Source organism: Microdochium trichocladiopsis (assembly GCF_020744255.1).
Source record: "Microdochium trichocladiopsis strain MPI-CAGE-CH-0230 chromosome Unknown B0I36scaffold_6, whole genome shotgun sequence".
Lineage (NCBI taxonomy): Eukaryota > Fungi > Ascomycota > Sordariomycetes > Xylariales > Microdochiaceae > Microdochium > Microdochium trichocladiopsis.
This window is the reverse complement of record NW_025763549.1, coordinates 1,303,851-1,331,081: the sequence shown is the minus strand read 5'-3', so window position 1 is coordinate 1,331,081 and position 27,231 is coordinate 1,303,851. Positions and strand designations below refer to the sequence as shown.

The following is a 27,231-nucleotide window of genomic DNA, read 5'->3' as shown; positions in this document are numbered from 1 at the left end:
ATGCTGCTGACTTCCTTTGGACAAGCACACCCGTGCTGTGCGGGACAAGACGTTGCGATTTTCAAGTATATCATGACGGCATGGGATTTTGTCTCATGGCCTCATTCCTGCTTTCCTGCTCATCGCTGTTGGTCGCTGATGGGTGCCTGCTCGTTGGGTAGTACAAAAGCTTGATTGCTCAATTATGACAACCACACACCCGCTCGGCCCGCGTGGTCAGGGTCGCACAACTTGACCAGTCACTTGGACATGGAAGCATGGAGGTCATCGAATCCGGTCTTGCTAAGAGACTCGAGTACTCAGGAACGGGCCCGGCGAAACCCTTGATGTCTCTGATTTGTCCCGTCTGGGCGAATTCAACCCCGTCACTTTATCTGCACATTGGGATGAGCTGCTCGGCGTCAATTCACAGGCTTGAGTAATGGTCGTGTCTCATGGAGAACGCAGACCCAATACGCACGTTTGTAGAGAAACAGGCCAGGGTAGCTCAGCATCGTGGCTGGTCCATGATCGCCTTCGTCGCTGATGTCGCCGATGTCGCCGATGTTGAGACATAGGGGACAAGCTGTCGATTGCCGTCCTCCCTGCTGTACAATCAGCTTTACCATCATCTACCTCATTCCCTCCGGGTTGCACCCTTCACGCGATTTTGCAAGTCATTCGTAGCCTTCCGTCACGAAGATTCACCGTCTTGGCTGGGCGATTGCCTGCCCCAAGCTTCTCACCGATATATTGCAAAGCGACTCTCGCTCTCACCCGCTCCATCCCCTCTCATGCACGATTTACGACGCACGACACGCGGAACACGACACACGCTGGCTTGAGGAACAAGCTCACAAATCTCCGCAACATTTTGTACAAGTCCTGGATGTAAAAACATGTACCATCCCCACGTCTCACCACCATACACGAGTAGGCCAAAAGAAAAAAAGGGGGGGACATAGGCATGGACACCTATACAATGTACACTAGACTAGACCCATATGCCCTGGGAGTTGCACAATAGACATCCACTCTTGAGCTGTTTTCGCTCTGACTATCATCGCTACTCCCCGCGCATCTTTGTCCTCCGCCGAAGCTGTCTAGCATCCAGCACACACACGAAGGGGGCCCATCATGAATGCACTGCTCCTCCTGCTTGCTTGCTGGCTTGCATGCCTCAATCACGGTGTCCTGCCGCCTATCGATCCGTACCGCTGCATTTGAGCAGTATCGCGCTTTGCCTCCTCAATTCCACGCATGATGTTGAACACATCCTCTTTTTATCTGACTAGGTACTTTGAACTACCCTTGTTGACGATGATGCCTACTACTGCAGAGGCCAGCAGTGCAGCAGCAGCAGTGGCGGTGACTCGTGGGCTCCGGCACGGGGCTTCGTGCGCCGCCGGGATGGGGACGAAACGGGGAATGTGCGATATGTACGCATAGAACAACAGCGCATACTGGCGGGGGGAAGTGGGCGATTGAAAGGGGAAATTGAGAGCGCGCTTTCTCTTGCCCCTCGGGGGTTTTTCGAGGAATAACATTGTACGTGAAGCCTTTCCCCTAAAGAGATTGGGGGGTAGGTGGGAACATCAAGACTGCCCGCTGGCCAGGCTGGGCAGCCTGGTAAGTAAGGAGGACGTGGGTACTGACGCAGGCGCGTGACGGTGGTGAGGTGATGAGGTTGCGGCGGTTAGGTTTGGAGGTCCTAGGACATATCACCGTGACTGGCTCCTGTGATTCACGAGCAACGGATGGTAGTAAAGGACATGCACAGAGCACGGGAGCGAACAGTGATGGTGATGAACTGATATCTCAGTCCGGAACTGTGATTGATGTCCCAATTGTGATATCCACGTTGAGAAGAACAGATAAAGAAGTATAGACAAGAACTTGTGTAAAACAGAAATGCGTGGCGCGTCGTGCGCGCATCAGGTACGCCCAGGTAAATGCACGGCCTCGTGGACCAGGAGCCAACATGGAAAAAACCCTGAACCAGGAACGCCAAAAATGCAACAAAACGTGACAAACAAGGGCAGAATATCCCAGCGCCGTGTGCTGACGCGATCCATCTCTTCGTACGCGCATGCAAAGACTACAATGGTCATGATTGCAGGCTTTCTTTTTGTCATCATATCAGCAGAAACTTGCGATCGAGCGACCGCAGCGCCTTCGCATCTTCCCTCGACATGTCATTGCCAGTTGCGAGACCACTCGGCGCACCGGTGGCCTTTGCCCGAGGAGAATTGTTTGCACTGTTGATGCTCGCCGAGTGGGCGCTGCCCGGCTCCGAATTAGCCGGAGTTGGGTGTAGTAACGAGGCAAGGCTGGCTTTCTTGTTGCCATAGTTGAGCTCGGGCAACGTGACCCTCGGGGACGGTGATGCTGAGTGTGTTCGAGGCGGCGTCAAACCACGACCAGCTGCGGACATGGCCGGAAGCGGGCCTTGCGGGTTGCGTGCGCTCGTGGCTATAGGCGCAATCGGATCGACCATGGCTGCCTGGGCGGCTTGCGATTGCAAGTGGTATGCTCGGGGAGACATGCTCGGTGGAGGCGCGGTAGCCGGTGGCAGGTGCTGGTAGTGCGCCATGGTCGAGGGTGGCGGAAGGCGCTCGTGGCGCTCGTGCTCATATGGGTAGAGCGGCTTCATCTGGTGGAACGGAGGCTGGCCGCCGTGCGCACCTGACAGCGGAGGTGGTAGCTGCGATCCGGGCGGCGGAATATGCAGAAGCGGGCGAGGCGCCATCGGGGCACCCCGTTGGTGGTAATGCACATGGTGAGCTTTTGCCATCTCAGGAGTGTGCCTGTCATGCATCCAGTGCGGTGGCTCATTTGGTGAAGGTGGCCACGCACCAGGAGCCCACGGGGGAGGCGGGCCCCAGCCATATGCGTACGCTGCAGGCTCTGGAGGGCTGTTGTTGTAAGACTGCATTGGCCCTCTCGTCAACGCCGGCGGGTTGGCGTCATGGAGACTTGATTCGGGGTACATGCCCTTGGCGGGGATAATGTGTCGCAGCTGGGGATCCGTATTGGGCTGCGGCAAATCTGGTGCACCGGGGTGTGGCCTCGAGTAGTACGAAATGAGGTGGAGGTGCTGGCCCTGGGAAGTCGTGATGCTGAAGGACTGCTTCATAAGCCCGTCCACCTTGTATCGGTAACCTTCCGGCTCGCCCTCTGGATCCTCGTCGCTAACGCGTCCACTCTCGGGTGTGCGGCCGTTGCTCCGCCGGTTGCTGGTGAAGCCGGCACCACGTTTGCCCTCCATTTCCCTATATGTCAGGAAGCTGCCGGAGACTCTGCTGGCACTCCACGACTTGCCATCGGTCCATCTCCGCATGCCCGCTTCCCGCTCGTCCCATACAAATACGGATCCAGATCTGATCGATTGTCTCTCCTTCTCTGACAATCGTCGCTGCACGCGAGGTAATAATCCCAAGCGGCAGGCTTCGAAGAGCTTGATCGCGTCGGACGGTGTCCGTACGTAGCCGTGATATGTCTCCATTGTGTGGTGCTGGATGCCAGTCGTAAGACGGCTGGCCTCTGTTGGCGTCGTGGTGTAGTGTGCGGTGTCTCACAGAAACAGGTCTGTCCGAGACGTTGCGCCGATCCACCTCACGTCTAAAAGAGGTGAGGCATGCGGCAAAGAAGGAGGGCTTGGCAAGCTTTGAGGATCTCGCCTGCGCTGAGAAGAGTGTGCCAGGACTGCTAGGCTTCTGCACAGGGCAAGAAGGACTATGTGAGCAGGCCAAGGGCAGTCAAATCAAATGTGGCTGCGACTGTGTCTGGTAATCAAGTGGCGACTCGCGAACGTCAAAGTGTCGAGCCAGTGCGTTTTCAAAGTTTGGTCCTTGCCGCTATGGGCACCTGCCAATGCTCCTCTCCAGGGGAAGGGGGGTAAACCAGTGCGAAATTCAAATTCACAGGCAGACCCGCCCGGCTTTTTGTGAAGGAGCAGTGTTGTCCAAATTCTTGTCGTAGGATATGAGCTTCGAGCGTAGGGACGACGAAGATGGTGACCGGGATACACACGACGGTCAAGCCCAGTGGCGTTGGTGCGGGTTGGTGGTGGTATTTGGTGGGATCGAGAGTCGAGGCGGCGTGACAGGAGGAGACCCAGGTGTGTTGCTGTGAGGTCGGTGAGGATGTGAAGTGGCCGAGTGGTGATGGACGAGGTTGGCGGAGGTGTGTGGAAGGGATGGAAGGAGGAAGGAAGCAGCAGCGGGAGCGGCAGTGGGCAGAGGGAAGGAGCAGGGGAGCGGGTGTAAGTACTATGTAGAGGAGCATGCGTGCATGCATGCATGGATGTACTACGGTACCACCCACTACGGTGCCCGGTGGATGAAGGGCAGAGAAAGCGCAAAGTCGCGGCCAAGGCTTGGGCAGGTGGAGGAAGCGGCGGCGGCGTCCCACTGGGGGCGGCTTGGCGGGCAGGCCCCAAGACGAGCAGCAGCCAGAGGGGCCCGGAACGCGGCAACACACGAGGCACGAGATAAAGGCCACAGACAAGCTTCGCGATGGATTTCAAGCTTATTTTGTCAGTCCGCAGGGGGCGCCAGGGCGTGGCCACACCCCGTGCCCCCAATGCGGCATGGCCGCCAAGTGCCCAGCTGCCCCCCCTCGAGCCAGCCCAGCCAGAGCCAAGCCAGTCGCCAGCTTGGCCCGTCAGCCGGCCACCCAGCCAGCCAGCCTTCCTCGCTCACTCGCTCGCCCGCCGCCGCCGCCGCCGCAAAGGCAAAGGCAAAAAACCCCAGAGTGCACCCGCACAAAGAAAGACCTGTCTGGACTCGCCAATTAAGGTTGTCGCTAGCCATCCACCGCTTGCTGCTCCTGCGCCTGCTCCTGCCGATGCCTCTAATCCCGCCCTCTCTCTCTCGTTGGCAACCAGGTTGCGCCGTCGTTGTCGTCTTACTTGGTGCCACACCCTTTTCCCCCACGGTTATTCTTAGTGGGCTGACGTTGCCCATAGCCCATTACGCAAGCCCTTGCATCCCTCACCAGCGTCGGCTCAGGCGAGCGCCGGAGCACTGCTAATATGCCCTGCGCGCTCAGGGCTTGCACCAGCTCCAAGCCGGCGGCATGCTCGTGCCGCCGTCCGAGCCGTTCCAGCCGTGCTGCTTACGATGCGCCTCGCAATCCCGGCGGAGGCTGTCTGGGCTGGAGACGGGTCCCCAAGTACCTGGATTCTTGGCTGGCGTAATCTGCAGGCATGGGAGGAGGCTGCCAGGGCACGCTGGCGGTTCCTGTCCGCTGTCTTTTGTGCCGTTCTTCCAGCCCGGTTCAGCAAGCAGTCCAATGCCGTCGCATACTAAAGCGTATGCTGTCAATAGTCAAAGCGACAGACCAGCATACCTCTGGTAGGAAGAGAGTCCCACGCAAGGCAGGGCCGGCTAGGACGGCTCCGGCCACCCACACCATCCCCTGGGCGCGCCCCTCTTGGCTCGCCCGAGCCCCAGATGATCAGCGCCTGATTATGCCTTGGTCCGCCTTTGCTTAATCTTTAATGGAGCTTGCTTGTGCAAGGCGAGCCTATTTGCGCAAATCTCCGGCAGCAGAAAAAAGCCAAGGCGCAAGCGAGGGGTCCGTCCCCAGCAAAGCTCAGGCGCCGTTGCTCCCTTCTGCCCACTCATTTATTGGGCCAAACCTTGTTTATGCTCGTGTGCCAGCCAACATAACGTCATCCAGCAACCGCTCGCAAGGCCCGGCCAGCATGCCGTGTCACGTATGGACTGCGGTTTTAACTCCTGCCGGCACTCTGACTACGGGCTGTCGGCAAATAGTGTCTTCAGCAAGGCAAGAACCAGAATGATCAATAAGCAGGGCAGGATAAGACGGCACCACCAGGACGCGCTGGTGATGCAACATGTGGTGCAGTACGGTGGGGTTCAGGTCACTCACTAAACGTTACCCTGAAACGGCCCGCCCTCGGTCGTTTCTCTTGTCGCACGCGGGATTGCACAGGAGGCCCCGTCCGCACCTGTCAAGTGTCGTCGTCGTCGTCGTCGTCGTCGTCGTCGTCGTCGTCGTCGTCGTCGTCGTCGTCGACAACGACTTTTCTATTGTCGTTGTCATGGGGCCGGACTCGGAGCGATAATTAAGGTTTGGTGACGAGTGCAGACGGGGTGCTCTGACACGGAGCTGCGCCCCTGGAGGCAGCACGACCCCATGCTCATGGGGATTCGGATATTGCTCTCAAGGGGAAGCTTGCGCGGCCTTGGCGCGCGGTCTGTCGACGTACGTACTCCACGGCCGGCACATGGATGCTTTCAGATCCGATATCTGGCGGATCGTGTTGGTCGCCGTGGAAGGGGACCCTGGACGAGTCTGGAGGCTGGAGGCCACCTCGAACGAAGACGGAAGGAGGCGAAGACGATAGGCCAGGCCAGGCCAGGGCACTCCTGCGAGAGCAGTCGCCGCTCCTGCTTGAAACGTTGTCCTCACACATTGTGTTCGTGAGCGGTCGTGCCTGGGGCTGGCCGGAGGGAACCACCCGTCCGGAGCCAGGGATGCATGGTTGTGTGCTCGAGCGAATGAGAAGGGGACGCTGGCTTTGGAGGAGTCATTGCGTGCCCTGTCGCATATTCGGCGTCGGGACTTGGCTTTCTGGCTCGGCACACAATTGCCGTACAGGAGGATACAGAGAATGGACTGGCACAGGCAGGCGTCCTGGAGATGAGTACTTAGCGTACGTACGTAGCTGGTGCGTACACATGTGATTGACACGCCTGCCCGGTGCGGTGGTTGCCAATAAGCTTTGCGAGGACTGCATCCCTACGGCGCAGGCGCAGGTGCTCCCCAACCCGGGCTGACGGACTGCTTGCCTGGAGAGGTCAACTGGACAGTTGTCCTCGGCCATCCACGCGACTGTCGCAGAGACCGCAGGCAGAGCTCGTCCAGGTGCTTGGGCCGTCCCCTTTTTACCCGGCTGCCCTTGTGGTGTTTGCTTGCTGGGGTGCATCAGCATCATCAGAGATTGACATTGATGATGGACAAGCCGTGCACCGCCAAGCCCGTCGAGGTGGCAGCCGGCAGGCTTGGCGCCTTGGCAGCCACGAGGGTCTCTCTCCAGTCATTTAAGCATGAATTTAAGCGTCAGGTGGGCTGCCAAGAGCCCAGCAGAGGCCTGCAAACCATCGCGCGCACGCCACACCGACCCATCATTCCCATCATTCCCATCAGCAAGCATTGCCCATCCCCTACCCCAAGTAATTGTCCTTATTTGTGCACTCGCGACCGGCCGCAGCCACTCCTCTGTAACTTTCAGCCGACGTTTTGTCGCTCTTCAGCTGGGCGCATCGTGTCCGTGTCTCGCAGGCATTCCACGGCTCAAACAGCTCCGTCATCGCCTCCCCAAGACTCCGTGGCTGAGACCGTGGGGCAGGAACCAGCCGTAGGTAAGCGTATCTTTGCCAGTCTGCTCGGTAACATTTGAAGCCTCGCCGTTGCGGACAAAGCAAACACAGGTATGCACATCCGAGCGTACTTTCCTATTATAATACCTGCTCAGCCGCACCTTCCGAGCGACAAGAAGCACTCGTCACCGCCTCTCTTCTTCTGGGGCGCCTGCTTCCTTCCTGTGCATCTCCAGCCGCTTGGTCAATCACCATCACCAAGGACACGGCCCCCTCAGATACTTTCAGCGCTTTCAGCAACCATGACACGCAACAAAAGACTTGAAAGCTGTTCTGTCGTCCCTCGCGCTCGTGTCGCAGCTCGGAATACATCGCCCGCACAAGCGTCTGCAATGCAGAGTCTCGCACCGACAGAGTTGACTTCCAATGTCTTAGACCTCGCGATTGCAGCCCAGAGCCTCGGGCTCGGTAATTGGCTGGCGTAGTTCGCCACTGGCGCACATCTGACCACCCCATCAGCCAACACCCCTTCTCTACGTGCGTCAACGGCATTTAATCATCAATGCCATCCGTGGCTCATGTCCCTGGCCAGCCTGCTCGGGTAGACAGGCAATATTGGTTTATGGGAAGCGGTTCTCGAGCAGGCTCCGACAGGTGTCGCTCTATCGTTGATAGACTCGCGGCCGTCGCCCTCAAAAGTTGCAAGTGGTGTGTGAGAGAGCTCTGTCAGCCTGCGCCACACGTCGTGTGGCCACAGCAGACACTTGTCTTTCCTTACGAGCACACAGGCGCAGCAACAACAACCTCTACAGGCGACACCACGTTCCCAGCTTGGCCACTTCCGGGCTTCGGCACATTCCAAGACACCACATGTCTGCGCCAGACCGCCCAACGCGCTGAGACAGATGTCTGGCAAAGTCAACAACAAGGTCCTTTACTGGCGAGTGCTGTCGTCGGTGCCTGCAATTCACGACTGGACGCATCGCTGGCCGCCGCGGAGATGTCTCAGGACCACCTGTTGTCGCTGAGACGAGCGGAGGGCGCCACGCGAGCTGGTGGCGTCGGCAGCGACGCCCCGACAGAGCCGTTCTATCCGAGCGTGCAGCAGCTGGCTCGTTGCCTCCAAAACCTTAGCTGGACGCTTGCGCGGCGGTCAACGTAGTCAGCGAGAGAGGGTGACGTGCCATTGGCGGAGCAGCTAGTGGTCTCATCTGGCCACGCACGCCCGAAAAGAAGCTTAAGCTTAAACGACAGACTTGAGCTGAGGCAGGGAAGGCCCTCTGGGCTGGGGGCCCCGTCCCCCCCTCGTACGATAAGGGCGGTGCCTCGCGCTCGAACCTCCCCATTTGAGGTAAGCATAAGTCACATCACGCAGGCTGGGCGGGGCCTCCTCCCTGTCAGCCAATGCTTGGCAATTGCTTGGCCCTTTCTTGATTGTTCTTGGCTTTTTCCTGCTGGGCTGGTTGGCCGGCTACGGGCTCGCGGCGCGAGCTTGCTGATCGGCCCTGCCCCTGCGCGTGAGACGGTCGCCGCCCACCGATGGCCTGTCAGCCGCACACCACCGTTCGCGCCCTTTTTTTTTTGGGTCTCCTGGGCCCGGTGGCTCCATTGCGGGCTTGGTTTGCAGCGCCGCGCAGGGATCCATCCTGGCAGCAGACAGGCCCTCTGGATAAGTCGGCATCTCTCCTGCCAAACAGGCCAACTTTCGTTACTCTTTAGTCACTATTCCCGGGCTGAGATGCCCATTGCGCCCCCCCCTTGTCCGGCCCTCGCACCATCCCAAGGTCGAGCTCATTGCACATGCCTGACGTGGCTTGGCACATACACCCTGTATTGGCAAGTGTTCCGGACACGATAACGTTGTGACTGATTTCGGAAAACGACACGTGACTTCTTCCGAGACGAGCGGCGATGACGAGTCGCTGCTAGTCAGTTCGTGACCAACACGATGGCGTTTTCTCCCCGGCATTTGGTCATTTGGTCATGCTCCTCTTATTCCCGCCGGGTCACCATTCTTCCGGGTGAAATGGTGCCAACTACAGTAAATGTTCATATACCCCAAGGAGACGTTACTACTTATGCAGTCGGCCGTGAAGAGGGCAGGCGAAACGAGCAGGCACGTTGTACCTGTTGTCCTGGCCTAGCCCCAAGCTTCTAAGATGAGGGTGGCCGCCACATTTCCAAGGCGTCGACACAGGCAAGAGAGAGAGAGAGGGAGAGAGAGATTGTCGCCGCTTCTTCCATAACTCCGGCCGTTTCATGCGCGTGTAATTTATCCCCGCACGTCGAACTCCCGTGAGCCCGGGCTATTACTTGCTAGTGCAGTGGCGGTATCAAGCGCTCTTAGCTTGCTGGTTCGCCACACTGCCTTCACGAAAGCTGCGACAACAACGTGATATTAGCTGTACATGCACATGCACGCACATGTCCACTTCGGGGTGGTTCGACTTGGCACCACGGCGACCTAAATGATACCATGTACGGCACACACGCACCCATCTCACGCGCAACGCAGTTTTAGACTTTTTTCGCGGGTCGAGGCTTTCGGGCCAGACTTTTCAAAATGTGCCGCCGCGAACGGGTTTGGTTCCAGCCTGGCGGGCTGCAGCTGTTGGGCGAGTCAGCCCAACGGACGGAATGGGAGAGAGCTCCGAGCGAATCTCCCCCCCTCCCCCAGCAGACGACTCTGCCGCCCGCTGTCTCGGCGTGTAATTCATGTGGTTTTCGTTGGGCTTGGCAAAGGTGGGTTATGTGTATTTCGAGGCCAGACGCTCTGGCTTGTGCCAGATGATGAAAGCGCTTTGGACTTTTATGAGCAGTCCTCCACACACTCTCTCTCTCGTTCTTTCTGTCTCTCGGCCGCCAGGCACAAGTCAGTTCACGATATCGATTGTGTTTTCTCGTCGTCTAAACCAGGACGGCTGCTTTTGTCGTGATGTTATGTCATGCTTCGAAAGCAGAGAGATCGGGTTTACCCGCAGGCACTGACGGGTGAGATACTGTCGGCACCAATCTTCTGAAATATGATTTGAGCAGAAAACGGCGCGGGGGGAACGGGGTCTCCCATGGCTTCGACACAAGGACTGCTGTTCTCTGCCCTTTCCTCATCTCTCTCTGCTCGCTCGCTCGCTCTCTCCTCTTCCGTTCTCGGAGCAATAGGGCCATCCTCTCTCTCGCTCGATGCGAGGGGCGTTGCTGCTGCTGCTGTGTTCTCTTGCCCTTGGGTGTTTTGCTTTGCTCAAATCCCGTGTGCATGTATCAGCCGTGGCTGGCTGGCTTGCTTGGCCTGGCTTGGCCTGGCTTGGCTGGGCTAGTCAGTTGGTTGCTGATCAAATTCCAGTCACGCGCGCGCAAGACAAACACCCCCCCCCCCCCCGGTAGGGACTCAGGGCAAAATTGATGATGATGATAAGCTTAGGTTGTAGGCTGGCTGTGGTTCGGTCATAGAGTTGTGAAGGGGCTGAACGCCCGCTTTCTCTGTTGTGCTGTCCTGCGCTACTTTGTCGGCGGGACAGATTGTGTGCATGTGTGTATGTGTGTGCAGGTGTGTATTAGGGGGGCGGGTGTCTGAGAGGCTTGCTGAGAGAGGTTGCTGGGAGTCTGCTCACACGTGTGTGTGTGTGTGTGTGTGTACAGTGTACATATGGCACGACGACACCCGACGGGTGCGGATTAGCCAGCTGATCGGCTGACAAGCTGATTTGACCATCTCAGGAACAGTTTTTCCAGTTTCTTGGATCATCTTCGTAGCTCGGCTCAACAGCTTTGGCTGTACATCTCACGAATGAAGCTCGGCAGTGTTCTCCAGCTGACAGTGGACGGGGAATCCTTCAAGCATCGAAACTTTACGGGCCACATTCTTGTGCTGTGCCCGGTTTGATGCGCCTCGTTGACGCTGCTCTATCTTGCTTCTGACAACCATAACGAGGTAGCATTCGAGGGGGTACGTTCATGCTGACTAGCGTAGTCATGGTTCAGTTCCTGCGCTCACCTCTCTTCAGACGTGACCGATGGGCAGGATCTGAATAAACAGGGGCGGACATCCCTTTGTGGTTTTATTTTTGGTCTTTTTCTTCCACGCCTAGTGCTGATGTGTGAGATCTAGGGCACGGCTCTTGTTCGAGGCGGGATGCTTTGCTACGTTGCCGGGTGTTTGCGTCGAGGCTCCCCTGTGTGTATCCAAAAGTGCAAATCACGTTCTGTTGGGCACGAGGCGGAGGACTGACGCACACGTCAGATGAGAAAATAGTTCAATACAGAAGTCATTTTGCGCGTCACGGGAAAAAGGGAAAAGAAAAACATCAGCCTGTCCAAGCCGTCGTGTGGAGATTCGTCGGGGCAAGAGGGCATTACTCATAATAAGCATCGCAACATGTAACAAACACGCCCGTTCCTTTGCTGTGCTGTCCAATCGCTCTCGTGGCTTCCACGGCACCTTGGTCTTTCGGCTGCAATCCCGCGAATGCTTCGGATACGTCGACATAGTTGCCCTCTGGGGTCATTCGTCTCTTTCCAAATCACTGCGCAGGTGGGGATTCCTGTGTTGATTTCTTGAGTCGGCTGAGGGCTGGGTTGCTCTCTATGCAGTGATGTATTTCCTCCTGTTGATGCATTATCTATCTTCAATGACTTCAGCTTTGGCAGCAGTCTTGGGAAACGGCCCGGGCTGCTGGTGAGGTCTTCATAGCAAGACTTGCCCCTCCCTCTCGAGGACTCAGCTCACTGATCCGCAAATATCGTTGGGCCGTGACGTGGTTGAAAAGACACAGAGCTCCGTAAAATCAAAGATCGAGTGGCCCAAATGGCATCCTGCTCGCGTACATTTGCTGTTCAGTCGTCTTGGAGACAATGTACGTGAACAACCATGCCGCCTGCTCGAGCGCTGCCAACTTCATGGCAGTGGGCAAGGCATAAGCAACACAGCCTCCGACGTCCACTCTTGTGTCGGTGGCTCAACGGTCTTGATCCAGGCGGCCGAGTGCGCACGCGGACGCTGCAGGGGAGCATGGTTCTGAAGGCGAGCAACGTCACGCAAATATCTATCCGAGTTGAGCAATGTGCAGACGAGATGATGCCCTCGTGCGGTATACCTCGCACACCAGGGGCAGATATCTACACATCTCAGCACAGAGATTTATACCAGGTATGGAGCCATGGTATGCTGTCTGCCGGCTCTGGCACCAGAATTGACATTGTTGACACCACATCACCGACAGGGCCAGCGCCAGGAAGACTCAATGTTCCCGTTGTAAGGACGACGGTGCTGGTTTGACTGTAGCGATTCGTTTGCTCTTTGTAAGTGAAGACATAAGAATATTTGAACCACGACCCATGTTTGCCTAACCCAGACCCTGAGGTGGTGGTCGGCCGTCCGCAATCGGGGCTCGAGGTCTGGTGATGAGCCACAGCCATCCCGAGCTTGTGAGCGATTGACGAGGGCAAAGCATCAGTATGACACAGCGATACCATTGACAATCAATGACCTTGCTGTGTCATCCCTTTCCCAATATTGTCGCGTGGATGCTCGTGCCCAATAACCGGCAGTGCGTCTCCCCAGGCGGCAGAGGAGCAGGTCACGGTTGCGGTTGCAGGCACGATTGTGATCATCGTGCCCATGCTCACTCTCTTTTCTTTTTCCTCTCGGAACCTCCAGGTACTCGAGAGATGCCACGCGTGGGCTCTTCTCCAGGCAGCACTGGAGCTGTCTTCCCGCTTGCTGGGGCTTGCTGGTGCGAGAAAGCGTTTGGTGGTCCGCGCACGGGTGAGCCTGCGCATGACGCGTCGACGCCGTGTGGTGCGACGACATCGTCGCTCAACCACCACAGCAAATGACACAGGCTATGCGAAATGGTTATTCATTTCGTGTGTTGCCAGTCCATGGAGCAACGTGATTTTACTCGATTGATTCCAAACTGTGGTCACCGGCTTTGTCTTGATTCTGTCTTTGTGTGGACTCTAACATATGAATCTTGATCAAAACATTGGGATGAAAATGATGAAAATTGACAAAAACCACAGACACCGTGAATGGCGTGTATGGAACATAAAAAACATCCCAGGGCCTCCGCTAGTTGCCTCAAAGTACCAGAAAAATTGCTTGGACACATTTACAGCGTATATTGTGCGAAAAGCGGCCTTGGACCTCGCTGTCGACATTGATGATGTATACAGTACGGAGCGTTGTGACGCACAGTCTATATACACAGTGGCTCATAAGCTCGACGATCAGCACGCCAGGCGGTGCTGACAAGCCCACCTGCCCCGCAAAGAGAACCCCGATAACAGATGGAGCTCCTATCGACAAGTCCCCGGCTCTCCGCGATAAGAGCTCCCCACATGGGTCGAGTGACGTCCGTCCGCTTTGGGACGCGAGTAAACATCACAGGGCGACTCACCATCCCTGCGCGCCCATTCCGGACCCAGACCCGGAGCGCGCACCGCGACTCGGAAAAAAGATTGTCGCAGGATCAAAACAATTTCTGACGCGTGCGCGCCTGTACTCCAAGAGGGGACAGTCACCGTCACCGTCACGGGCGCAGGAAGCCGGCAGGTTCGACATATCAATACCAGAGCTCTTTCATTGGTATATTACAATGTAATAGACTCATCACTTCGTCAAGGACACCCCATTTACGCCTCTCGACGGTGCCCTTTCCCTCCTGGCCCGCGCGTGCGCCTGTACAAGATACCCATGCTTCTCGAGCCGAGGAATGGACGATGGAGGGGGAATATAAACAATCATGGGGAGATCCATCGGGGTAAAATATCCATTCCAGCCGACCTTTGTGAAAAAAGCAGTCCCTCTTTGTGTGTTGCGACCGGAAACCACCGTCGCCGCGAATTCGCTTGTAACCCAGATATACCCTGAACGCCTGTAGACCGCCATAAGAAACCGAGATGTGAAGAATGTCAATCAATCAGAAAAGCACAGAGGACTGGAGAGCGCTTTACGCGGCCTCGGCCTTGGCCTCCTTCTTGGGAGCCTTCTCCTTCTTGGTGGCAGCGGCCTTCTTTGGCGCAGCAGCCTTCTTGGCGGCAGGAGCCTTGGCCTTGCTGACACGGCCAGTGGCGGTCTTCTTGAGGGGCTTGTCGGCGGGGGCTTCCTTCTTAGCAGCGGCCTTCTTGGGGGCGGCAGCCTTGGTCTCCTTCTTGGGAGCGGCAGCCTTCTTCGCCGCCGGCTTCTTCTCAGTGGTCTCCTTCTTGGCGGCAGCGACCTTCTTGGGAGCAGCCTTCTTGGGGGCGGCCTCCTTCTTAGCAGGCTTGGGAGCAGCCTCCTTCTTGGCGGCCTTGGCGGTGTCCTCCTTCTTCTTCTTGGAGAGCTTGGTGCCACCGGAAGGTCCTGGAATCTGGGTCAGTACTCGTTGAATGCAAGTAGAGGCGCGTGTGACTTACCCTTGGGCTGCTCGAAGGTGCCCTTGTCAACACCAGCCTTCAGGGCCTTGTTGAAGAGGGAGTCGAACATGTTGTCCGAGACAGTGATGGTGTTGTTGGCGCGGACATACTTCTTGAGCTGCTGACGGCTGGATCCGTTGCGCTCCTTGAGCTGTTGGTGTCACAAGATGTTGCGTTAGTGAATGTCTAGGAAGAGATGCATGCGTGCCAGTGGGACAAGGCCGCGACGTGGGGCAATGCAACGCGATGCGCCAGAGGCGATGGGGACAGGGCTATTTACAGCAACAATGGCGTCGGTGATCATGTCCTGTAGTCTTGTTAGTCGCGATTCTGGCGAATGCATAGTGTGGTGACTGGGGCGTCGCATACCTGGTAGGAAGCATGGCTGGCCTTGGGCTTGGAGGCAGCACCTTCGGTCTTCTTGGGAGGCATGGTGGCGGGTTGTGGAAGAGGGGATGTGGTGGTGGTGGGTGATTGAAGTTGCTGTCGGATGACTGCGAAAAGGCTTGGAAGAGCTGCGTCTTTGATTTGGAGGCGTGAAGAGTTGAGAGCGTGATCGAGAAACAGAATCGGGAGGGGAGAGTGTGTCGGTCGGGGCGCGAGGGGGTGGGCGCACGCGTTTATATACAGGACGGGGGCTTGTGCGCAATCAGTAAGGAGCGGTGCACTGCTGGGCAGGCTCACCCTCCCGCACCCGCCCACCTCTCTCCTCCTCGTCCGCAATCACACACACACGACTCTTGCCCCCCCTCCTCTTCTCTTTTCCTCTCCCCCCTTCTCTTCAAGCAGTGTTTCATTTGTCAATGCTTTGCTTCATGGCCCTGGTCAAAGTCTATCTCCGCAGGGGTTGTCCGTAGTTCCATCGTCGTCATTATAGATTGCGAAGTGAGCGCATGCTCGTTGTTACACGCTTCCCTTGTAGGCGACCCCGTCACGACCATTGCATTTTACGCCATGTAGTGCCATCTTCACCAAGCGCCTTTATGGCTCGTCTTGTCTCAGCTAGCCAAGAGATCCCTGATCATGTTCACTACCCTCCTTCCGCGACAAGATCTGCCGACGGAAGATCACTGATTCAGCCAAGAATCATGCGTGTGGATTCATCATGGTGCAAGTCGAGCGAGGAGTAGGCGAGGAAACGCCCTTGAGATCGAAGAGATCAGGTGACGTCTGGCGCCGCCTTCCTCCGACAGCAGCGACGATTGTACAGTCCGGGCCGTCACCAAAGAGGTTGCAGAGCCGATCCTGTGTCTCTGGCAAATTCCATGTCCAATCTCCCCTGAGACCGGGAAGCAGGCCGGGTGGTGGAACTGCACGAGCGAGGCCCGACAACTGTCGCAGCCCCGGGACGTGATTTTGGCAGCGGGGGCGCATTCCCGCGCGCGATGTGTCTGCCGGTCGGCCCAGGACCCGGGGTGATTGCGCCTGGCCAGTCAGAGCAACTCTGCTGGTCCGTTCTGGCAGACTGGAACCCCATGACTTGCCCAAGACGGGCATCGTGCTGCAGGCACCACACCCGCCCAGGGTCCGGGCGGTGCTGGCGTGCGCGATAAGTTGGTGTGTGTGACCGGCCACCTCGGGGCTGCATGAAATCTGCCATGCAAGTGCTGGCTGCCCTTCTCCTCTTGCGGATCGCCCCTCCCGGATGGCACGAAAGCAAGCAGGCAGGGCAGGGCTGGGCCGGGCTGCTCCCTCTTGCCCAACCTTGGAAAGTCTAAAATAAACACACACACACACGAGTTGCGGTGTTGGCGTGGCCCCGCTCTTTTCCAACAAAGACCCCCGCTCTGGTTGCACTTGTCGGCGTGCATTTTTCTGATTGGCCAGTGGGCAACTTCACAACTCACCCTATTTTCACTGGCCCCCCCAGGTGATGAGTGCATTTCTGCCCTCCCATCTGTCCCAGCTCGCTCGCCCTCCAACTCTGATCAGATCATGCGCCCGCCCAGACGCTGCCTAGCTCCCGCTGCTGGCCGTTTGCCAATCCTCTCGTCAATGGGGCCAGATCATCACATGCACCCTTTCCCCCAAGTGCCCGCCACGTCCTCTGTTCTCGCACGCCTGCTCGATCCTCCTCCTCCCCCCGCCCCCCGCCGTCACCGTTCCAGTCTTCTCGCTCTTTCTCATCGTCGCTGGCTTTGCTGCGTGAATGGCTTGCATGGTCGCAGGAATGGCGTGTCATTGTTTGATGCCGATAATGTGAGATTCTTGGGAGTAAATGAGCGACTCGTGCGGTGTACAAGCCAAAAATGCAACATATAGCTAGTGCGCAACTCGCTCCATGCGCAATGTCTGCGCGCCGCCGAGATTCGCTGGATAGGTTTTGCCTATTGATGCGAGGTGCTTGTTTGCGAGGGACACCTGGCGAGATGAACGCGATTGACGATAGATGCGCAGCTTAAAAAACAAAAAAACCGGCATGCTCGGCTTGTGCGCAGCGCGGTGCATGTCTTTTCGGGGCAGTGACAACCCAAAAATGACTACTGCCTGCCAGACATGGGCATGCGAAAGTGATGCTCGTGAAGTCATCACCGCAGCCTGATGTGCAGCCTGCTGGAGCCACAACCCGTTCGTGATGGCATTTCGGTAGGATGGACAAGATGGTCTGCCAGTTCTATAGTCATCCTGCCCTCTTTTCGAGACCATTTCTGGCCCTGGGGCAGAGTTGTGACGGATCTCAGCCAGACCACGCCGGGCGCGGTGTGGTGTTTTGCGCCCACCTTTGAGGCTTCACAAAGATCACGCCCTACCGCCCAACTGCCAACACCAGGTTTCGAGAAGACTTCGCAGCCATCTTGAGCGGTCACTCGGATGCCAGAGGAGTTTTTTCGGACTTTTCGAGGTCATTTCCCGTCAACTACGATTCAGCTCTGAAAACAGCGTGCGCTCGACGCTGGGCCCACCGTCGCAGCCGCGCTGTGTGCCGGCGAGTGTGGTGCAGAGCAGAGCGCGTCGCGGCGTCCATGGAGCCAGCCCTGGAGGCCAGGCCCGCCCCAGGCTGAGCACTGGCCGCCTCCTTCCCAGTCCCAGACCTAACCTGGACGGCGGCTGATCCACCGACACCACGCTCTGCCTTTTGTGAGCAAATCTTGTCGCGCCCACCTTTTCCGCACATTCTTCTCTCCTTTCTCACCGCGACCGCAGACGGGCTTCGTCCTCTCTGCGCGTCATGTTTGCACCCTCCGCCTCAGCCTGACCTCCAGGAGCCTCCATCAGCGTGCGAGTCGCCCTCGTACCACCCTCAGCATGTCTGTTGTGTGAACAAATTTCGGTAGCATTACCGCGGAGCACGCTCGTCCACGATCCGTGGAACGGCGCGCCGGATGCTCGCGTGCCTGAGATGCGCTTCTTGCGTCACTCAGCTCAACGAGGGACCTCGATCGATCGGCGACGGCTCTACAAAGAGTATCGTCGCCGCACATAATGCTGCTACGCTTATCAGTCTTGACAGAGAAGCCAGGATGCAGCTTGGCAAGAATATTCGCTTTGTCGGCCTCATCTCTCCCATATTCTGCCGCTAGGTAAGCACGGCTTGGCCTTGTGCTCAGCCGCAATCCTGCTTTGAGTCCTGGGCCCGTAATGGCGCGCGTGGCGCTCTGTCCCAGGAGCAGAGATCCCACGTCACCCTGTCGGGCAACGTAGATGAGTTGGCATTATGGCCTTCACGCGCGTCCGCGTCGTGGTTTCTGGCGTATGCCAGTAAATGGACCAATTCCGACACGACATCCGGAAACACTTTCGAGTGCACCTCTGCTCTACTATTCGCGGAGCTTCGTGCCTCTATTCAAGCCACGAAGTGCAGTGCAGCATCTGCATTGCTGAGCGTCGAATATTTTGAACAGACCTGTCTCGGTAAGCGCCTTCCTACGCACACTCTCTACTCCCTTCCCTCCTTCTTGCATGATGAGTTAGACCTTTATTCATTACAGTTATCCCTGTCTGAATGACCATTCTGTCTGTGTTGATATCGTTCTACTTTCTGATCGCATCCGGCCTCGCCTCTTGCCCATCATATTTCCACACTCGATACGCTTTCAGCTCGCTGACAATTGCGATTCCAGGTCAATGAAATCTCTCTGCACCACAATGACTTCGACACAGCCTCCAGAATCTGACACGGACCAAATGCAGTCCATCCAGATTAATGACACTGAAGGTATGATGATATCAGTGGCCGACGCAGCTTACGTTCTGTAGACATGGAAGCACGGTCACGCATAATCCCGTCCGCGGGACCTTGTCGGTGTCAAAATGTGTGCACGTAAAATCGCTCCTGTAAAAGCTCGTGCATGCGCGATGACACTTTAGGAATTAATGTCAGATTGTAGACATGTTTGATGTGTTTTGTCTGTGATTTTGGGACGACAAGTGTATTGTCCTTTGGCTGGCGACTGACGGGAACCCCCTGAATCGCGCAAGTCCGGAGGCACAAGGCGTGGCCGGCCGGCGGATCCGTGGAGCGGGACAGGGACGATGAGGGGTGGCTCTCCCCCCAGCATTACGTACCTGCACTCAACGCAGCTACACCCGTCCCTCTCTAGCTCTTGAGCTTGAGCAACGGCCATCCACCTCATCCGAAGGGCGCCACAGACGTCCAGCGAGTCCCTCGAGGCTTCTTGATCTCACTAGGCTCGCCGAGATTGTCTTGCCAGGGTCGAAAACCACCGCATCTGCAACGACTGCAGAGAAAAGGCTGCCGCCTGCTGCATCCAGCTCTGCGCAGGCCAAGCACGTCGTCAGCGCTGCTCCACCAGCAGGCGCCAGCTTTCCCGCCTCCTAAGCATGGCACCAATCCTCCGATAAAGAGAGCACTTTCCAGCAATCGTCGCTCTGACGGCGTCGAAAAAGACCGACAAACGCATTGTTCTCCTGAACCGTACAGTCACCTCCAAAGCATGGCGCCCGCCACCGACCAGACCGTCTACGGGGGCAACCCATTTCGCCGCAAGGCCGCCACCAGCCAGGGGCTCGCCTACGATACCAGCAACAACCCCTCTTCGCCGTCTCCGTCCAACCCATTTCCCGGCGTTGGCTTAGGCCTCGACACTCAGATACCAAACGATTATCGATCCGACGCCTTTGCTACTCTCGATAGCACGCCACAATCGGCCATACCAAGACAACCATTCACAACTTTCCGCCCGTCCATACCCGATAACGACTCGCTGGGGCCCGACGACGATACCTTACAGAGCAGACCCAAGAAAATCGTCAAGAAGGTCCGCGTACAGTCGCCCCCGCCCTCATCGCCAGAGGATGTCGTACCGGTGACCAAGTCCGAGTCCGACGAGTATAGCTACGATGACGAAGATAATGAGGATGCGCAAAGCAATGGTTCTGCCAATGACGGCGACCGCGTGAACCCTTTCGGCGCTAAAGATTCCAAGTCTGAAGTCGCAGAGCAGACGAAACCGGCTGTTCCGTCTAGCGGACCACCAGCGAACCCATTTGCGAGGACGCTGCAAGACATGGAGCCGACTGCGCATGGAGACGATGGGACCTCTGCTGCAGCGGGCCCGACAAAGGGGGCTATGGACGTACATTCCTTCAAGAGGTTGCTGCTGACAGGCCAGTCGAACTCACCACCTGCACCGAGGGGTGCAGATGCAGCTGTGAACTCCCAATCGATCACCGGGACCGGTGGACTGCACGACGCGGCCAGTAGCACAGATGCCAGTTCAGTCTCGCGCCAATCGCTCTTCGATCAGATGCTGGACACGCCTCGAACCTCACACGATATATCGGAGCCCGAGACCATTGAAAGGACTGCTGCGTCCATACCGACTTCGCGCTTTGCAGTGTCCTCACGCAGCGGTTCTGCTCGCCCAAAGCCGCCGCCCCCGAGCTCCAGACATGGAAAGCTTATCAAAGTAGAGCTTGGGGCAGAAAGCCGTTCCCCCGACGCACAAGAATCTAGCAGGCCAGACGACCAGCAGCCATCGCAACCACAAGCTGCCGATTCTGACGTAAATAAGCCCTTGCCTCCTCCCCCGGCTCGGAGCTCTGAAGACGAGGCAAGGGAGTCGCCATTTGATCGGGAGGCTGCAGGCAAAACCCCCGAGGCATTCAACGAAGACCACAAAGTGCCCATTTCACCAGCGGCATCCATCACAAGATCTCGATCTGAATCCCAGGGCAGCACACAGTCGAAGAGAGCCGCCGTTCCACCCCAAGCCCCTCCTCCTAGGCGACACGCTCGAAGTGAGAGCAAGGTCGTGCCATCACAATCCAAGAACAACGACGAAGATCCGCCTCGATCGTCACTGGACTCTACACGGTCTCGATCAGAGAGTATTCGTGCCGGCATTGGGTCTGGGAGCGCCTTCGCCCCCGCTCCACCTCCCCCACGACGTCCAAATCATGGACGATCAAATAGTACTTATTCCAACGTCAGCCAGCCTAGTGCAATTAGCCCTCAGGGAATCTTTGCAGAGAGCCAGAAGTTCGGCAGCCCCTCGCCGGAGGACCGCGCAAACTTGGACGGGACCGGCAGCCCACTTCAGGCTGAAATGAGCAGAGAGTCTACGCCGAGAATTGCGGCTCCGCCCCCGCCTCCAGCTCGGAACTCTAGTGTCCGGCGACCACTGAGCAGTCAGAGAGTGTCGGAAGCGAGTAACGTGTCTGCTGGAGGTCGCAGGCCAGCAGGCAATCGCGACAGTTTCATAGCCCCTCCACCACCGCCTCCGCCACGGCAAAGAGGCAGCAGCCGTGGGAGCATGGAGAGCCATACACGACCGGCACTCAAGGATCTCAACTCACAGTCTGGTGGTGAAGCACCGGTCAGTACCACACTAGCCGCGGCGAATTCTCTCCCGACTGGTGTGGTGGAGAACCAGGGAGCTGATATTCTGGCCGACCTGGACGCGCTGCAACGCGAAGTGGACGCGTTGATGAAGCAAGCAAATGCCGGCTGATTGCGTCTGGCTTGTTTCTCTTTGGTTTTCAAAGGAAAGCAACGGCCGTTTTGTCAAGAGCAAGCGGTGACAAGAGTTGAAGGAGGTCATGAGACCTCGCCACGATAGTTGGGCCCGCATGTAGCGTGCCGGCGACACGGGAGACTTTGATATGGCACTTGAGTGTATCAAAACACCCTCTTCCCTTTCATGAGTATGGGGCGTGTGGCGCCACGAAAATCACCTGGTTGTGTATTATGTATAGTTTTTTTTTATTCACGCAAGCGTAGTGTCGTGTCCCGAAAACGGGCTTTCGGGATATATACACCTAGGTATATCTCCATGTGTATACATTTGGCTATGATCATTCACGGTGCATGGTAGAATTCAAAACTGGGCCACATCGCGGTGCGACTGGGCAAACCCTTCAAGGGAGCCCATGAGATCTGGGCTCTTGGGCATACAAAAAAAGAAGCTAATTCCGCCAAGGGGACAGAGCACGCACGCCACCTCGGAGCAACTCAATTGTTACCATATGGTTAGCAGTGCGAGATTTGGAATAATCAGAAGGTCTGAGCTACTGTCGCCCATGGTTGTCGTCGTCATCGTCGAGTCGATACTGTGATGTGGACACCCCGCCTCCTCTTTCCACCGGTTCTAGAGCTATCATTAGACAATTCGGGGGAGATCTTGTGGAGCCAGTGAAATGTCGTTTAATAAATCAATCAGACTTGTCGAGATTGGGCCCCCGAATAGAGGCGTAGAGTGCGAAGGCTCAGCGCGATTAGAGTGAGAGAGAGAGAAAGAAGGAGAGAGAGCTCGAAAAACGGAGGGGACGCGGGGGAATGCTGCAATGGCCCACTTTACTACCCTGCTGCTGCTGCCGCCCGTGCTTGCCCGTGGCCGCCGCGGCGGGTACTTGAAGCTGTCCCAACCCTGCGTTTTTGGCGAAATATAAGCTTATAAAGATAGAGCTCGCCGGGGGTTGGGAAGGATTTGAGACGAAACGTCACCGGGAAGCGGTGCTTATTGTGGCCGCTGCGCCACTTGCGGATCCAGTAGTCCCAAGAATGTCACGCAGGAGAGGGGGGCCTGTGTTCCCAAAAGGCCATAGTAATTGATATGCATGTAATACGGCCGAACCTGACGCGTTGTTTGAATTCCAGTTGATGTTGATGTCATAAATCCTAGAACAATGCTGCGGTAAGAAAAACCCGGCTGAAAGTCTCCGTTCTGTAGAGCCTGACTTGCCAGTGCCCACAATGCGAGGCGTGCTGAAACACGGCTTATTGTGTATGTGCTGATCTTATGTGCTATCCGAGGAAATCCTACAGAGTTGGCCTCGTTAAGTAGAAATGGAATATCCTCTGCTCACAAATAGAACCTGGATTGGCTGGCATCGATTCCATCTATCCGGCAAGATCTACTGGTCTATTTTGGGTTTCAACCTGTGCCAGTCTGCAGCCTTACCATGTCAACACCAGCGGAGGGATTCCTGAACAAATCGTGACCGATGATGGAGAAAACGAAAATCGTAGTGGAACCTTGCCGTCCCAGAGTCACAGCACCGGGGGCTCATTTCGCAGTCCTACACCTAGCTTGGCGCTTTGCTTGTGTTTTGCGTATGTGGAGCAAGAGGTGTGACAACCAGGGGCCTATTTTTTGGGCCCGGGGCCGCATCATGTCCCCGTGTATTCGCTGAGGATCGACGGGGTCGGCTGGAGAATGATCGAGGAAGCGGCGAGGAGTGCGAGGTGGGGACGGTCGAAGCGGAAGTGCCCGAGAGAGATTGCAGATATTCATATCTGGCATGGGATGACAGCATCGTCACACTTTGTGTGCAGCATGTATTCAATCAATCGTTCTGAGCCGTGCACTGGAAGGGTCTCTTATCTGCCGAGTTAATAATCGCCCCACTGCCAACGTTGCAGTTGGCTTGCTTGTCGGTTGTTGGTTGACAAAAAGGGAGCCAGCCAGGGTGCAGCGTCCGTCGATCCTGAAGTCAGGCCAGCCCGCGAATGCCAAGCACGAGGAGCATCAAGACTTGCCCTTTGTGGGATGGAACAGCCATGGCCTGGCGAGGGGGTTGACAAAAAGAACGCAAGACGCCACACCGCCAGGGATCTGCACCAGTGTCCGATTTATTCTGTCACTCGCCTCACCTGGGTGCCAAGAGCAACTCTGCCAGGCCCCGAGTGCTGCCATGGACGAAGTCAGCAATGAACCAACTGTAATACTGCGCATCATCCAGCAGTGGAGTTCCACCGCTGCCGGCTGTCTAGCCTAATTACCATAAGGTAGCCTCCAATGGAGTGGGCTCCTTGTCAATCCGAGCACCTTCTGCCATTCGCTCAAAGAGCAAGTGGTGCCGAGACAAGGCCCGACCCTGGTGGTGCGCTCTGGTTATCGTCGTCGTCGCCAGAGTGGGTATCATTAGGCCCGTGACGTTGGAGTCAACCCCCCCCCCCATCTCTCAGCAACTTTCGTGGAAGAGCTTCGACATAGCTCGAGCGCTGCTTAAGTACGCATACCCAAGGGTCTCAGACCCATTCGAAGGGCTCCCGAGGTGCTCAAGATTGACCATGCGTGGTCGCCAGGTCGGTGGAAAGGCCGGCTTAGGCAGCGTGAGTAAGCGGGCCGGCGTCAGTGACCGGACGGCCTTGGTGCGCATCCCGTGGATCATTGAGCACGTAACGAGAGGAGCTCACACTGCGGTGCTCCTAAGTTGTGACCTGCAACCGCCCGTGCCAGGCGACACGTGCTGTACCTGCTTCTGCACGTCTCGTATGTCCATTTTGGTATGAATGCGAGCGGTGGCCCGGCTCGGTGTGACGTCTGGCGAGCACACCCACCCATGCCGTCCAGTTCCGTCCTAGCCGGGCCCCTGTCGGCAGACTGCTTGGCGTTTTGCAAATACTGGTCAATATTTGTCAGTCCTGCCCCACGAATGACTTATGCGACGACGACGACGAGAGGCGGCATGGCTATGTACCTTACCTTAGGTGCGTAGGTATGCGTATCCAGCCCCAATCGTGCACACCGTCAGACTGTGTGTTGTGTGTGTTGGCTGGCGAGCGCGGGCAGGCGAGCAAGCACCAGGCCGCGTCATGCTCAGGCACTGCGCCCCGTCTTGTCTTGTCTTGCCGTCTCATTTCCTTTGGATCTGAGCCAGACACAGACACAGACACACATACACATGCCTTGTGCTGTCCAGCACCTCAGGGATTGATCCGCGGCCGCGCCCGGTGCCCGACTCGCCGGCTCGTGAGGCTGTGGGCCCATCCATCGTCATCCCCTGCCCTGCCATACCCAAACCCGGCTGTGTCATTGATCGCGGCCGTCGGCAGCTCGCTCTCCTCCACCCTTTCTGGGCCGCGGGTGCGCCTGTCACGCGCTGCGGCATGCGTACGCGGACAGGCCAGCACGTAGTAATGACCCAAGAGCCGAGCTGCGACAGCCAAGACGTGCGGCCAAGAGGGCAGTGGAGGTCACGGCGACACACTAAGCTGCCTGCGCCCAGCCTGCGACGACTGGTACTTGCGCATCCATCCTGCTTTGTCCGTGCCGAGCACTCAACAAAGCCGCTGCACCCAAACACTGCCCAAGACTGCGAACCCCTTGTCTGCCTTTTGCCTTGCTCTGGCGCTGCCCGTCTGCTTGTCCATCGAGGTACAGGCACTTTGTTGCCAGCCTCATAAATAAAGATGCGGGCCCTCCGTATTGTTCCTCCCCCTCCGTGCCTGCCCCTCAAGTCTGTTGCTGTGGTTTCCTGGCATACAATCCCAGTGCCGTAGAGTGGTTGCAACACATCTCGCCCGGATTGCAACTTCCCAAGCAGTCCTCACATGACGACAACCCCCCTGCGCACACCAACCCTGCCGCTGCTTCTGCTGCAAGACCGCCTTTCGAGCTTTGTATAAGTCGCATCCCACCACACATCACCAGGGCAGCGCTCTGCCTCACAGCATGGGAGCCGCTCCCTCCGTCCCGCGAGACCGCTCGCGCAAGCTCCAGGTCATTGGCGCCGGATATGGCCGCACCGGCACCACCGCTATCTCCTTGGCCATTGAGAAGCTCTACGACGGCCCTGTCATGCACGGCGGCACCCAGATGATCGGCCGCGAAGATGGTGAGTCCGCATGTTGCTTTTCTCTGCTCCGTTCTCAATCTCTGGAGTACAAGGGCTGAATATTGCTGCGCCTCGTCGCATTTGTACGTCAACAGCATACATGAAGAAGCTCGTTGACCTGCACAAGACCGGTACCAACAAGCACCGCCTGATGTACCTGCTACGTGAGATCACGGCCGGTTTCGTCGGCATTACAGACTGCCCCGGCATCCTCTTCATCCCGGAGCTCATGGAACTGTACCCGGAAGCAAAAGTTGTCCTTGTCACGAGAGACCCCGAGAAGTGGTGGAAGAGCATCGAGCCCGTGGCAAAGAATGTCTCCTTCTGGTGGCTCAAGCCGCTCCTCTTTCCCCTGCCTGGCCTCCGCTGGGTGCCCGAGCTCATGGAGGGCATGGTTCTCAAGTAAGTCGCTCGCACATTGTGAACGACACATCGTTGTGGACGCAATTATGGACTGTGCTGACCAGCGGCTCATCTTGCTTCTCATAGAAACCGGACGTTGTACGGCATGGACATGAAGCCGGGGGTTGGTAAGTCACAGTAATAATTGATCATCAGCCGCGTGGCATGGTTCGTGCGCGAGCATGTGTTCGGCTGGCGCTGCCGGGCCGTAGCCAAATCAGGCCTTGGCGGCGCCCCAGGGCGCCACCATTGGCAGCACAGCGCCACTGTCCACTCACAAGGTCGCCTGCTAATCCGGAGCCGTTGGCAGATCTTCTCAAAAGCCACAACGCCCACGTCAGAAAGGTCGTCCCGAAGGACCGTCTTCTGGAGATGGAGATCTCGGATGGCTGGGAGCCGTTGTGCAAGTTCCTCGGCAAGCCGATTCCCGACGAGCCCTTCCCCAGGTCCAACGACGCCGCCGCGACGGAGCAACGCTTCAAGGAGGCCGTGCTCAACGCCCTCGTCATCTGGGCCGCCATCATCTCATTCACCGTCATGGGCATGTACGTTGTTTGGTCGATCTGGGCTTTGAGTCACGAGGAACAACCAGTTCTCGAAATTGTCGCATAGGATTGCTCGCCCGCGACTGATTCACTGTGCACACTGGCAATCGATGATGCAGGGGTCCCAGCAGCATAGACCACACGATTGTGTCATACCCACGGTGGAGGCGCCTGTTTCAGACACCTCAGCATTCCTCGGCGTTTTGGGACCACACACTGCCCGCACGCTTTTAGTGCGCATACATTTTGCTTTTTCTTTTGTGCGAGAGAGCGATAAAGGATAGGGCATCTTCTCTTCTGTGTCGGAGTCTAGCGAGCATCAGCGACTCATTTATCTAGCATATCTTTTTATGGTCTTCGAAAACGATCGTTTGATGGATTAATAGGAAACCTATCTTATCTGCGTGCAGATATAAGGGGGACAGGGGGCTAGTGGACCACATTTTCATGGTTTACAATGTAAAGCAAGAAACAAAATAACAAGATTCCCCATTCTTGAGAGCTCCGAGAACTGGACAATGGGTGCCTGTGAGATGCGT

The 27,231-nt window shown here is 57.0% G+C and overlaps 9 protein-coding genes across 9 annotated transcripts; 6 read left to right on the top strand and 3 right to left on the bottom strand.

The window, feature by feature from the left end:
• Positions 1 to 2,113: 2,113 nt before the first annotated feature.
• On the bottom strand, positions 2,114 to 3,484 carry B0I36DRAFT_245041 (Gti1/Pac2 family-domain-containing protein; the record flags this gene model as incomplete). The annotated part of the gene is made up of 2 exons (XM_046150117.1): positions 2,114 to 2,786; positions 2,910 to 3,484. The coding sequence occupies 2 exons, from the start codon at positions 3,482 to 3,484 to the stop codon at positions 2,114 to 2,116; spliced, it is 1,248 nt and encodes a 415-aa protein (XP_046011496.1).
• A 129-nt stretch (positions 3,485 to 3,613) lies between these two features.
• B0I36DRAFT_129428 (uncharacterized protein) lies at positions 3,614 to 4,357 on the bottom strand. Its single transcript, XM_046148180.1, has one exon. The coding sequence runs from the start codon at positions 4,280 to 4,282 to the stop codon at positions 3,743 to 3,745; it is 540 nt and encodes a 179-aa protein (XP_046011495.1). The 5' UTR covers positions 4,283 to 4,357; the 3' UTR covers positions 3,614 to 3,742.
• Positions 4,358 to 4,495: 138 nt separating this feature from the next.
• On the top strand, positions 4,496 to 5,247 carry B0I36DRAFT_129420 (uncharacterized protein). The gene has a single exon (XM_046148179.1). It carries the CDS (start codon positions 4,564 to 4,566, stop codon positions 5,011 to 5,013), a length of 450 nt encoding a protein of 149 aa, XP_046011494.1. The 5' UTR covers positions 4,496 to 4,563; the 3' UTR covers positions 5,014 to 5,247.
• Positions 5,248 to 5,988: 741 nt separating this feature from the next.
• On the top strand, positions 5,989 to 6,700 carry B0I36DRAFT_325260 (uncharacterized protein). The gene has a single exon (XM_046154215.1). It carries the CDS (start codon positions 6,240 to 6,242, stop codon positions 6,693 to 6,695), a length of 456 nt encoding a protein of 151 aa, XP_046011493.1. The 5' UTR covers positions 5,989 to 6,239; the 3' UTR covers positions 6,696 to 6,700.
• A 1,193-nt stretch (positions 6,701 to 7,893) lies between these two features.
• Positions 7,894 to 8,493, top strand: B0I36DRAFT_350124 (uncharacterized protein; the record flags this gene model as incomplete). The annotated part of the gene is made up of 1 exon (XM_046156858.1): positions 7,894 to 8,493. One exon carries the CDS (start codon positions 7,894 to 7,896, stop codon positions 8,491 to 8,493), a length of 600 nt encoding a protein of 199 aa, XP_046011492.1.
• Positions 8,494 to 9,738: 1,245 nt separating this feature from the next.
• Positions 9,739 to 10,379, top strand: B0I36DRAFT_325257 (uncharacterized protein). The gene has a single exon (XM_046154214.1). It carries the CDS (start codon positions 9,800 to 9,802, stop codon positions 10,265 to 10,267), a length of 468 nt encoding a protein of 155 aa, XP_046011491.1. The 5' UTR covers positions 9,739 to 9,799; the 3' UTR covers positions 10,268 to 10,379.
• A 3,499-nt stretch (positions 10,380 to 13,878) lies between these two features.
• B0I36DRAFT_325253 (uncharacterized protein) lies at positions 13,879 to 15,289 on the bottom strand. The gene is made up of 4 exons (XM_046154213.1): positions 15,093 to 15,289; positions 15,004 to 15,030; positions 14,724 to 14,874; positions 13,879 to 14,670 (listed from the first exon to the last, which is right to left on the bottom strand). Exons 1-4 carry the CDS (start codon positions 15,153 to 15,155, stop codon positions 14,279 to 14,281), a joined length of 633 nt encoding a protein of 210 aa, XP_046011490.1. The 5' UTR covers positions 15,156 to 15,289; the 3' UTR covers positions 13,879 to 14,278.
• A 4,329-nt stretch (positions 15,290 to 19,618) lies between these two features.
• B0I36DRAFT_363776 (uncharacterized protein) lies at positions 19,619 to 21,637 on the top strand (the record flags this gene model as incomplete). Its single annotated transcript, XM_046158871.1, has 1 exon — positions 19,619 to 21,637. The coding sequence occupies one exon, from the start codon at positions 19,619 to 19,621 to the stop codon at positions 21,635 to 21,637; it is 2,019 nt and encodes a 672-aa protein (XP_046011489.1).
• Positions 21,638 to 25,121: 3,484 nt separating this feature from the next.
• Positions 25,122 to 27,186, top strand: B0I36DRAFT_325242 (P-loop containing nucleoside triphosphate hydrolase protein). Its single transcript, XM_046154212.1, has 4 exons — positions 25,122 to 25,745; positions 25,841 to 26,147; positions 26,235 to 26,275; positions 26,458 to 27,186. Exons 1-4 carry the CDS (start codon positions 25,583 to 25,585, stop codon positions 26,757 to 26,759), a joined length of 813 nt encoding a protein of 270 aa, XP_046011488.1. The 5' UTR covers positions 25,122 to 25,582; the 3' UTR covers positions 26,760 to 27,186.
• Positions 27,187 to 27,231: the final 45 nt, after the last annotated feature.

What these genes read in the sequence shown, in the direction of transcription:
- B0I36DRAFT_129428 (XM_046148180.1), bottom strand. Translation starts at nt 4,282, where the DNA reads ATGCATGCATGCACGCATGCTCCTCTACATAGTACTTACACCCGCTCC.
- B0I36DRAFT_129420 (XM_046148179.1), top strand. Translation starts at nt 4,564, where the DNA reads ATGCGGCATGGCCGCCAAGTGCCCAGCTGCCCCCCCTCGAGCCAGCCC.
- B0I36DRAFT_325260 (XM_046154215.1), top strand. Translation starts at nt 6,240, where the DNA reads ATGCTTTCAGATCCGATATCTGGCGGATCGTGTTGGTCGCCGTGGAAG.
- B0I36DRAFT_325257 (XM_046154214.1), top strand. Translation starts at nt 9,800, where the DNA reads ATGATACCATGTACGGCACACACGCACCCATCTCACGCGCAACGCAGT.
- B0I36DRAFT_325253 (XM_046154213.1), bottom strand. Translation starts at nt 15,155, where the DNA reads ATGCCTCCCAAGAAGACCGAAGGTGCTGCCTCCAAGCCCAAGGCCAGC. An exon ending in CCAGCCATGCTTCCTACCAG is followed by an intron (nt 15,031 to 15,092) that starts GTATGCGACGCC and finishes ACAAGACTACAG; the next exon opens with GACATGATCACCGACGCCAT. An exon ending in TCACCGACGCCATTGTTGCT is followed by an intron (nt 14,875 to 15,003) that starts GTAAATAGCCCT and finishes TGACACCAACAG; the next exon opens with CTCAAGGAGCGCAACGGATC.
- B0I36DRAFT_325242 (XM_046154212.1), top strand. Translation starts at nt 25,583, where the DNA reads ATGGGAGCCGCTCCCTCCGTCCCGCGAGACCGCTCGCGCAAGCTCCAG. An exon ending in GATGATCGGCCGCGAAGATG is followed by an intron (nt 25,746 to 25,840) that starts GTGAGTCCGCAT and finishes GTACGTCAACAG; the next exon opens with CATACATGAAGAAGCTCGTT. An exon ending in ATGGAGGGCATGGTTCTCAA is followed by an intron (nt 26,148 to 26,234) that starts GTAAGTCGCTCG and finishes TGCTTCTCATAG; the next exon opens with AAACCGGACGTTGTACGGCA.